General features: G+C 66.5%; 2 protein-coding genes across 6 annotated transcripts; one reads left to right on the forward strand and one right to left on the reverse strand.

Moving 5' to 3' along the window:
- Nucleotides 1–27: 27 nt before the first annotated feature.
- Nucleotides 28–4,196, forward strand: ZNF513 (zinc finger protein 513). Of its 5 annotated transcripts, none has more exons than XM_056487276.1 (3): nt 28–312; nt 2,281–2,874; nt 3,067–4,196. In XM_056487276.1, the coding sequence occupies exons 1-3, from the start codon at nt 102–104 to the stop codon at nt 3,816–3,818; spliced, it is 1,557 nt and encodes a 518-aa protein (XP_056343251.1). In that variant the 5' UTR covers nt 28–101; the 3' UTR covers nt 3,819–4,196. The 5 variants fall into 5 exon arrangements, with proteins under 5 accessions (XP_056343251.1, XP_056343252.1, XP_056343254.1 ...); XM_056487277.1 differs by having other exon boundaries at nt 29–312; nt 2,284–2,874; XM_056487279.1 differs by having other exon boundaries at nt 35–141.
- Nucleotides 4,197–4,288: 92 nt separating this feature from the next.
- Nucleotides 4,289–10,497, reverse strand: SNX17 (sorting nexin 17). The gene is made up of 15 exons (XM_056487281.1): nt 10,328–10,497; nt 8,654–8,728; nt 8,361–8,478; nt 8,070–8,134; nt 7,886–7,996; nt 7,432–7,522; nt 7,186–7,273; nt 6,805–6,874; nt 6,597–6,689; nt 6,284–6,487; nt 5,831–5,953; nt 5,644–5,721; nt 5,388–5,462; nt 5,060–5,101; nt 4,289–4,971 (listed from the first exon to the last, which is right to left on the reverse strand). The coding sequence occupies exons 1-15, from the start codon at nt 10,388–10,390 to the stop codon at nt 4,852–4,854; spliced, it is 1,416 nt and encodes a 471-aa protein (XP_056343256.1). The 5' UTR covers nt 10,391–10,497; the 3' UTR covers nt 4,289–4,851.
- Between the last annotated feature and the right edge of the window lie 140 nt (nt 10,498–10,637).

The following is a 10,637-nucleotide window of genomic DNA, read 5'->3' on the forward strand; positions in this document are numbered from 1 at the left end:
GTCGAGGCGGGGCGGCGGCGGCCGCCCCGGGCTGGCGGGGGCGGCTGGCGGGCCGCGGGCGGGCGGGCGGCGGGGCCGGGCCGGCGCCGGGGCCCGCCACGATGCCCCGGCGGAAGCAGAGCCACCCGCAGCCGGTGAAGGGTGAGTGCGCGGCGGGCCCGGGGGGCGGCGGCGGCCCGGCGGGGACCCGCGGCGCTCGGAGCGCTGCAGCGGACGCCGAGGATGGCACCGAGGAGACGGCGAGAGCGGCGGTGGTGCTGCCCGGGGACCTGCTGCTAGGCCGCGGCTCGGCCTCCGAGAAGGGACCGCCAGGTGCGTGCGGCCCCCGCGGGGACGCCGCCCCGCTCCGGGAGCCCCGCCGGCGGGGACGCGGGCCGGCCGGGCCGGACCGGGCCCGCGCTCGGCGCATCCGGCGGGGCCCGCCCTGCCGCGGGCCCTCCCGGCGCGGGCTCCAGCCGAGCTTCCTCTCACGGGGAGGCCCGGCCTCTGACGGGGCCCCTGCCTGGTTCTGCCCGCCCGGCGCCGACCCCCGGCACCGATCCCCGAATGCTCCCTCCCGCCAGTGTCCCGGGCGCGAGGTGTCCCCGCGGTAGGTTTGGGGCCGGGCTCCGCAGCCGCCGCCGAGCTCAGCCCGGAGCCGCCGCGGCGCTCGGCCCCGGCACTGCTGCCCGCCCGGGAGCCGGGCCCGGCCCCGGGGTCTTGTTCCACCGCTCCCCTCGGCACTGCGGGGTGCACGGAGCGCCCAGCCGGTGCTCCCGAGCCCGGGTCAGCCGCGGCCGAGGCAGCTGGAGGAGCGAGCGCTGCTCAGCTCCATGGAGCTGCCTCACGGGGACTGGTGGGAGTCACTCCCCGCCCCAGGCACTGAGCAGCGTGGGAACAGAACGGCGAGAGCTGACAGATGGACTGTCTGTCCCCGCGCTGTTCCGAGGGCTGTGCCCTGGTCCATGTGCTCAGCGGCTGCTCTGGGCTGTGCCCTGCTCCTGCTCTGGTACTAAGCCCCAAACTGCCTAGCAGATGCGCTGCTCCGAGGGCTGTGCTTCCCTGCCCTGGGACAGCTGCTTGGTAGCCCTAGGAGCCTGCCAGGAATTTGGTGACAAACTCTACCGGGAATACCTGTCCCATTCGGCCCCAGCCAGGGAGCAGGACTAGGACCTCAGCCCACTTGTCAGGAGACAAGCTGTCCCATGTGGGCAGTGACACTGTGACCATTTAGGGGATGGTGCTATGGCATTGCTGGGCTGCGGGGCAGGGGTTTCCTCAGTGTGGGACTGGGCTGAGGGGACAGGTGGGTCCCTTGGTGTGAGTGGGGCTGAGCTGAGGAGAAAGGGGGTCCCTTGACAGCGGGCTTGAGGCAGGGTCAGGAGTTCCCCATGACAGCCAGGTCTTTGCAGGATGCCCTTTTCTGATGTCTGCGTTTCTGGCAGTGCTTGTGGAAGGGGCCAGGAGGCTGGAGGGGCCACCCCATCCCACAGCATAGGTCAGTCTCATCTCTGCGCCTGCCTGGGGCTCTGGGAGCTGGACCTGGCCCAGATGGCAGCAGCAAGGGACAGTCCAGGGTGCTTCCTGGGATGGTGGGCAGCTGCTGAGTCTGACAGGGCCCAGGGCTGCAGGTCAGGCACAGCATGGGGCCAGCGTGGCACGGCTCACAGCTGGTAGTGGTGAGCTGCCCCTCCAGCCCTGAGCACCAGCCTGGGGGCACATGTGGAGCACAAGGGCTGCAGAAGGAGGAGTCTGTGCCCAGCTGAGTTCTGTTTGAGAGCCTGGCACAGCCTTCCCCCTGCTGCCACCGGACAGTGGCACTGCCTGGGGCTGGAGAATGTTTCTTGCAGGATAGAAGGGGCTGGTGTTTGAGCTCCCTGGTGCCAGCCAGGTGAGTCTGACCAGCTGACGACCCCAGGGCTGGGGCAGTGGCACAGTGAGAGGGGCACAAAGCAGTTTTATGGGCATCCATTTCTCCAGCCTGGGCCAGGCTGTGCCCACCATCTTCCACCCAGCGTGCTGGGTGGGTGATGGATCCACCCATCCTCTCACCCTCCTGGTGCCAGGGTCTCGGCCGGCCATGCAGCAGTGTCAGGGTTTCCTGAGACGCCCAGAACAGGCCCTGAGCGGGGAGCTGGGGCAGGCTATGGCTGTGGGGCTCCTCACTGTAGTGCACCACGGCGTGGTGGGCTCCTGCTGGGTGCCACAGGGTGGGTACCCACGTGGGACTGGGGGTGCAGGCAGAGGGGCTGTGCCCAGGCCAGCCAGGCTGACACCGCCCCATCCCCACTGTGTTCCCAGCAGACACACTGGTGGGGAAGATCGCTATTCCAGCCTACTCCCTGAGCGACGACGACTGCTCCTCTGGGTACCAGCAGCTGAGCGTGGAGAGTGACCCCGAGGAGGGGGGCGAGCCTGGCCCCGCCGCCCTGCCCTGCCGCCAGTGCGGGCTGCAGCTGGCTGCCAGCCTGGGCCAGAGCTGCCTGCAGTGCGCCGGCGCCGAGGGCGGCCGCAGCCAGCGCATCGTCTACTCCTGCCAGCTCTGCCCCTTCGCCTCCCACTACTCCAGCCACCTCAAGCGCCACATGAAGACACACAACGGGGAGAAGCCTTTCGCCTGCCCGCAGTGTGCCTACGCCTCTGCCCAGCTGGTGAACCTGACCCGGCACCTGCGCACGCACACCGGGGAGAAGCCGTACCGCTGCACGTGCTGCAGCTTCGCCTGCAGCAGCCTGGGCAACCTCAAACGCCACGAGCGGGTCCACAGCCAGGACAAGCCCTTCCAGTGTGCTGCCTGCGACTATCGCTGCAACCAGAGCCGCAACCTGAAGCGGCACATGCTCAGCCACCGCCTGCCCGAGGGCGAGGGGCCACACCGGCGAGACAAGGACCCAGGTAAAGGCGGGAGGGTGTGGGGATGTGGGGAGAGCCGCTGGGGGGGTCTGGCTCTGGGGCATGGCACAGATCCTGCCGTTGGTCTGAAGTCGTGTTACTGCCAGGCTCTCCGGGGCACTGTGGCTCGTCATAGAGCCAATCCTCGCTCGTGCTGTGCTGCCCAGCTCACAACCCGGTCTCTTTGTCCCGCAGAGCCACTGCTGCCAGAGCTGAGCCTGCACGTGGGCAGCGGCAGCGGCCCCTTCCTGCCCGGCTGCGCTCGGCTGCGGGGTGAGGAGGCGGCCGCGCTGCCTGAGCTGCTCTTCCCCTTCACGTGCCGCATGTGCGGGCTGGTGCTGGACGACGGCTTCGCGCAGGACGAGGGCCTGGCCGAGCAGGTCTGCGGGCGCTGCAGCCTGGCGGTGCTGGGCACCGAGCCGGGTGCCAGCCCCCGGAAGGGCACTGGGGACAAGGGCTTTGCCTGCAGCCTCTGCCCCTTTGTCACCCACTACCCCAACCACTTGGCGCGGCACATGAAGACGCACAGCGGGGAGAAGCCCTTCGCCTGCCCGCTCTGCCCTTACGCCTCCGCCCACCTGGACAACCTGAAGCGGCACCAGCGCGTGCACACAGGCGAGAAGCCCTACAAGTGCCAGCTCTGCGACTACGCCTGTGGCAACCTGGCCAACCTCAAGCGTCACGGGCGCATCCACTCAGGCGACAAGCCCTTCCAGTGCAGCCTCTGCAGCTACAGTTGCAACCAGAGCATGAACCTGAAGCGGCACATGCTGCGGCATACGGGCGAGAAGCCCTTCCAGTGCCGGGACTGCTCCTACACCACTGGTCACTGGGACAACTACAAGCGCCACCAGAAGATCCACGGCCACACGGCCGAGAGCTGGGTGAACCCGCGCAATGCCAAAGCCCTCCTGGCCCCCCCAGCCGTGGGCACGGCCCTGCCCTGAGACAGCACTTAGCCTGGCACTGGGCCTGGGGTGCCTCAGTGCCCATCCTCCCTGGGGGAGGGAGGACGGGCGGGCAACTCCACAGGGGCTTAGGGCTGCGTTACACCAGGCCCACAGGCACACTGGGGCCTCCAGCAGCCCTGTCCTGCCTGGGCAGGGCAAAGTCACGACTGGCGGCTCTGAGCCCTGCCTATGCAGCAGCACTGCCACGTTCCCAGCCCCCCCACCTGCCTGTTTCTGCCTGCCAGAGCCTTCCTCTGCCAGGATTTGGGGAAAAGGGGGGAACAGGACTGCTTCCATGGCGGCTGCCGTGCTGGTCGGTGTAATTTATATTGTGTATAAAAGCATTAAACAGTCGGTTTTGTTATCTGCTCTTCACCCTGGGGGCCTTGTTCTGCTGCAGAGGAGGACAGCACATGACTGGTATGGAGAGGGGAGGGACAGCAGCCACCCCCCAACAGACAGCCTGGTACCAATCAGGATCCATTTTAATCATTGCTGCAGTGTGTAAACATCAGTTACTGTCCATTAATGCTCTGTCGGGCTGAGCAGCAGGAGATACGTGGTTACAAGCCTAGATTACGCTGGCGTCTATGAGCGGGTTAGAGGGGACTCTGCGCGGAGCCCCCCGAGACAGCTTACTGCACTCTGTCTCAGAGCACAAACCTAAATGCTATTTTGGCATTATGGAGCCTGCCTGGGTCTGCCCCCAGGCTGGGCCAGGCCTTCCCAGCTGGGACAGGAGCAGCTCTGCCCCCGTGCTGGGCCAGGCCCTGCACTGCAGCTCCAGGGCTCTGCCCAGGCAAACCGTTCAGGTCACACTAGCCCTCTCCCAGCTGGAGCCAGCAGCGGGAGGAGTTCAGCTGCCCCCACCCCGAAGGCAGTGGCGGGCTGGGGGTGAGCTCCCAGCCCCGGGGAGCAGGGAAAGGTGGATGTAGCAGGTGAGAGGCACGTTGATTGCAACCTGGCTGCAGGTCGTACATTCCTCGGCGAAGGCCCTTGCTCAGGCCGGGGCTGTCCTGGGAAGGGGGCACTACAGATCCTCATCGCCAATGCCCTCAAAGGCGTAATTGCCGTGGAAGTCATTAGCACCCACATCGTTCGCAGAGCTGGAGTGGCTGATCCCCCGCAGGCTGACAGAAGTGAGCTTGCTCTGTGGAGAAGAGAGATGTTAGGGAGGATACTCCTAGCTCCCCTACCCACTTAGCCTGAGGCCTCTGGTGCACCCACACACAACTCACCGAGAGTTTGGCCATGGGCTCCCAGGAGGCATCAGGGGAGTCCTGTGAGGACAGCACAGTTGGCAGCACAGGGTCATGGGACACAACACCCAGCTCTCCTTCCACCCGCCCCGCTCCATCCCCGGGGAGCCTGGCTCACTGAGTTGGTCCAGGACCTCTTTCCCCTCCCAGGGCTCTGGAAGCAGGGCACCACAGTCCTGCTGTGCTCTGGCCTTGCCCCAGCCCTGCCAAGGGGACAGGGGCTCATCTGGGGGCAGCGAGTTCTGTACACAGCACGTCAGAGCCTGTGATTGCATGTGTCCCCCCAGGGCTGCAGGGTCCCACTCACCAGCAGCGGGGGTGACTTCACAGCTTGCTGGCTGTCTGAGCGCCGCAGGGCCCCGTTCACCCGCCGCCGGAACATCTGCAGGGAGGAGCTCAGCTGAGCCACAGGCTCCCCAGCGTCAGCTCTGGGGCTTATAACTGGCCCTGGGGATGCTGGCCCCATCCTGAGGGGAGTACTCAGGATCCAGCCCAGACCCCAGGAAGTCACAGGGCCAGGTTGGGATCCCACCCTGCAGCCATCATCCAGCCCCAACCCTCACCTTGCGGATGCTGCCTCCAGATTTTTTCACCATCAGCTCATCTACCATGGACTGCAAGCAGATGCTCAACATGATGGCCTGCAGGGGAGAAGTGTCATGGGGCTCTATGCACCCCACAGCCATCCCACACCCCATGCCCAGCCCTTCCCCTCACAGCCACACCAGACCACCACAGAGGCAGCTCCACCTGTGGGCTGGTGATGGTGACCCATTGCAGCCGGTCCTTGCTCATCAGGTACTCAAAAGCCAGCTCCAGCTTCACCTCAGACTTCCCTGGGCTGCTCCCCGAAGGGCCATTGCTCATCGGCACCTGCAAGGACACACACCAAGGCTGGGAGCCGCCAGAGGGCAAGTAGCAGCTCCCCAGACACCCATGCAGATCAAGGGCAGCACCAAGCCAAGTGTGGGACACCTGCCCAGTGCCCACCAGTGCCACAGTGCCACTGTCAGATCCCCTCAAATGCCCTCACACCAATGATCCCCGCAGCCCCAAGGCAGGATTCAGACCCTCTCCATTCCTACTGGGCCAGAAGCTGGTGTCAGAGCCAGCACCTTTCCCAGGAAGAGGTACCAGCCCAGCATGGCACAGCCAGGTCTCTCCAGCCCCCCAGCCCCCTGCTGCTCTCCAGGTGTCACTCACCGAGGACGTGACCCGCCAGCACCGCATGCGTGTGACCTTGAAGCTGCCCTCTTTGATCTGCTCGTTTGGCAGCCGCACCTGGAAGTTGAGCTCGTTGTTGCCGGCGCTGACAACGACATGGCAGCCCTTCTCAGGGAAGTCGGTGACACAGGGGTCGAACTTGAGATAGCCGTAGTACTTGAGGGTCTGCGCCAGGCGGATGAACTGCAGGCAGAGCCGCGGTGCTCAGCAGGAGCAGGTGACCCATCTGGTACCCACGGCACGTGGAGAGGGGCCACAACTGCCCCAGTCATGGCACTGCACCCTCTCCTACCTCCTTCTTGGAGACCTTTTCTTGCAGGGACTTCAGCTGCCGGTGCTGCTCCTTGTTAACAAGGATCCATCCGTGTTCAATGTCTGACACCGTCTACGAGCAGCAGAGGTTGGTGAGCACCTGGGCCCAGAGCCATCCAAGCCCCTGCACAGCTGTGGCCAAGGGTGCAGCATCCCTCCTCACCTGGCTGTGCCACAGCAACCCTCACCTGCGCATACAGCAAGTTCAGCCCCACACGATGCTCCATCACATCGTCATCATAGGCCGAGTCCCAGTAGCTGGAAGGGAACACGTGGGTTAGCCTACTGCCCACCTCCTAACAGCAATGAAGAGAAAATCACCCTCTGGTGGGCTGGCTCTCTGGCCAGCTCCCCCCTAACTGTCCGTCACCGTGCCCTGCTCCCCACCTAAACCAGCTGCCACGGGAAGGCAGAAATGGGCTGAGCACAGCAGGGCAGCCCGTGCTCCAGTGGCACAGTCAGGGATGCTCAGGTGTGTTCCTGGGCATCTGCAGGCAGCAATGGAAGGAGGGGAGGGTCCCTCTGTGGAGCTGGCAGCCCTGGGCACCGCCCCACAGCCCCCCACTCACCTCTTGCGCAGGATGATCTGGAACTCAGGGTTGTGCAGGCTGGTGACTGACACGTACGGCAGCTCAAACTCCTGCAGCTTCCGCACAACTGCGGGGAAACGCCGGCTCAGCAGCAGCTCTGGGCAGCAGGAGCCCCTGGGCCCCCAGCGCCAAGGAAAACAGCTGGGCTCCCACCCAGGGCAGGGTCCAAGCACAGCCCTCGCTCCAGGCAGGGGCGGATGTCCCACTGCAGTGGGATCTACTCACAGGAGAATGCTCCATCCTTGGTCTGTCTCACTAGAAAGAGGCTGAAGTAGCCAACCAGGTCATCTGGCAGATCCAGCTTGGAGGCCACAGCCTGGGAGGAAGAAGAGGATAGTCCTGATATAGTCCCAACATGCTGGCAAGACCCAGCCCATGTGCATTCTGGGGCCCCCCAACAGCAGGAAGGCAGCACCTTTGCTGCCCTGTAGCCAGGTCTGGGGCTCACTGCAACCAGGAAACAGCTCAGGGACCCCTGACACCAATCTGGACCCAGACACACCCATCAGCACACCCATTTCAGCTCCCAGCTTTCAGCTCCACCAAGTCAACCCTGCTCCAGGGTGGACAGATGGAAGGGGAGGGCAGGGAAGCTACCAGGCTGAGAGCCCCACACACATGAGAAACCACAGAACATAGCATGAGGGGCTGGTCCCACCCAGCACGAGAGCTCTGGCACCTCAAGGACATCCTCTGTCTGGTCCGACGTAAGGATGGTGACCTTGACCCTCTGCCCGTTAGAGAGCAGCACTTCCAGCACCACCTCCTCTGTGGGGATCTGCTGCGTCTCCTGGAGAGAGAAACAGCACTGGCACCCCAGCCCCTCGCCGCTGGGGCCCCAGGCCCCCACCCTGCCCCCTCACCTGCTGGGCCTTGCGCAGGAAGCTGTTGAAGGTCTCGCTGCCTCCCAGCGTCGGGTCCTGCCGCACTGCAGGAAGGGGCACGAGGAGTCAGGAGTCCCGTGGCAAGGGGCACGGACCCACACCAGAGCCTGGCCCTCCTGCAGCCCCTCAGTTTGCCTCCAGACTGTATGCAAGGGCAGTCAGGGACCCCCCTGCACATCCCCACTGTGCAGATGTGCCACGGTGAATGGAGCAGTGCAGGGAGGAAGCCGTGGGCCATGGGCCATGCCCTGCACAACCAGCCCAGCTTACCAGCCTGCATGTACTTCTCCAGCTGCTCCCGTCGCTGCTCTACCTCCGCTGGGGTGAGCGTGAAGATCTTCTTTGGGGGAAAGGCCGGGACCACGTTGGCGCCATACTCCTTCCTCAACTAGGATAAGAACAGCGTGCTGCAAGAGCCTCCTGCGTGCTGTCCTGATCCCCAGGGACCTCGCAAGGGGAGCAGGGAGCTCGCCAGCATCCCTTGTCCACGTGGGAGCCCAGCAGCATGCAAGCACGCAGAGGGAATGTCACGGAGCAGGAGGGGGCACCTGGGCCCTCCCTACCTGCTCGTGCAGGCCCAGGAGCTGGCTGTAGCGCACCCGGCAGTGCAGCACCCCGTTCACGTGGATGTTGTAGGCCTGCAGGGAAAGAGCCCAGTCAGATCCAGCACCTGCCAGATGGAGGAAACCCAGGGTCTGTCCAGCTCAGGACACATAGTTTGCCAGGGAGCACCCAGGAAAAAGCAATACTCCTGAGGACCCCGCCGAGGGGCAGACGCTCAAATTCATTCAGAAGTATGAGCACATCCAAGAGATGTGCCTGCTGGACACCGGGAAGGTCCAGCCCTGTGGCTGCCCAGCCAAGGGGAGTGCAGAGCCACACAGCAGCCCCACAGACACGGGTGTCCCCATGCCAACAGACAAGGACACCCCTCCCCACTCCCAGGGGTTCACAAGGAGCTGATCCCTGGCTGTGCCCCCTTGGCGCTGGCTCAGCTCCTGCTGGCACCACAGACAGAGCACAGCTATGACTGCAGCACATACAGGGCCTGGCAACTCCATGGGGCAGCTCCTGGCACCCCACCATAGGCAGTCCTTGCAAGGGACAGCACTGTCCTCTCATCCTGCCGTCCCCACGTGTTTGGGAGGGCGAGAGGATGGACACAAGCCTCCAGCCAGCTACGGCAGCACGGCCTCCCACGGACACTGCCAGCGCCCTCCTGCTCCCAAGGCTCGGCAGAGGTCCCAGCCCAGCCAGACTGGAGCTCACACTCGCACCTCCCAACCCAAAGGCACCAGGGCTGCTGCGGAGGAACCAGGAGGGACAGCAGTGGTACAGCCAGCACCCACACCCACCCAAACCAGGGCTCTCCGTGAGGTCACAGCTCCTGCCCAGCCCCCGGGCTCACAAGGGCTCTCCCCAAGGTCTCCCCCAGGCCAGAGGAGCCTCCAAAACAGGGGAGAGCAAAGTGCGGGGGGTCACGAGGCCGAAACGCCTCGAGGGCTGCCTGCTCCTTCGGCCCTTGAGCAACCGCACCTCCTGCGGATTGCCGGGTCTCTCCACCACCGCTCACCACCGCGACCGTGCCCCAACCCGGGCTCCCGAGAGGGATCCCCGGAGAGGGATTTCGGCACAAGTGTGGGTGTTTCCGCGGGGTCCTGAAGCCCAGGGCTGTCCACCTTCACCCCGAGAGCAGCGATCCAGCCCTCCGCCCGGCCTGGGGGCTCTGCCCGCCGCTGCCGGCCCCGGGAACGGGGTCTGGGCACCCGACAGCCACCCCCGCTCGGCAGCAGTGCACCCCGGCTCCTCTCCGGAGGCGCAGGGAGCAAAACAGGAAGCCGGGACAAACGGACGGACGGGCGGGCCAGGATGAGCCGGGGCTGGGGACGAGACCGGACGGGGCCCCTGCGGGCTGCCCACCGCCGCCCGCGGCCCCGGGCAGGACAAGGTCCGGACATCCCGGGGCGGCTCCGGGACCTCCCGCGCCCGACCCGGCGGCGCGGGGGCGGCGGGGCCCAATCCCTGCCCGGCCCCGGCACCGGGCGCCGGCCGGGGCTGGCGGTGCGCCGGGACGTGCCCGCCTCGCCCGGCGCCGGTCCCGGTACTGATCCCGACCCGCCTCCGCGCCGGGGCCGCGGACCCGCACGGCCCCACCGGGGCCGCCCCGCACCTGGGCCGCGGAGCCGCGCCGCCCACTCGGCTCCGCGAGGCGGCTCCGCTCCCTCGGCCCCGCTCACCACGTAGGCGGCGGCGCCGCCGTCCCCGGCGCGGGTCTCGGTCTCGGGAATGGAGAAGTGCATGGCCGGGCCGAACGCGCCCCCGCTACCCGCCTCCCGCCGCCGCCATCTCGGGCCAGCACTCCCCGCGATGGCGCGGCCGCCAGCACCGCCCGCCCCAGGGCCGCCCCGCTCCGCCCCGCCCGGGGCCGTCGCTCTCCGCCCGCCCCGCTTCGCCCCGCTCCGCCCGCCCCGGGGACGCCCTGCCCTGCGCACCCCGCCCCCGCCGCGCCGGGGCTGACAGCGCGCCCGGCAGCGGGAGCCCGGGGCG

Source organism: Oenanthe melanoleuca, chromosome 3 (genome assembly GCF_029582105.1).
Source record: "Oenanthe melanoleuca isolate GR-GAL-2019-014 chromosome 3, OMel1.0, whole genome shotgun sequence".
In the NCBI taxonomy this organism is placed as follows: domain Eukaryota; kingdom Metazoa; phylum Chordata; class Aves; order Passeriformes; family Muscicapidae; genus Oenanthe; species Oenanthe melanoleuca.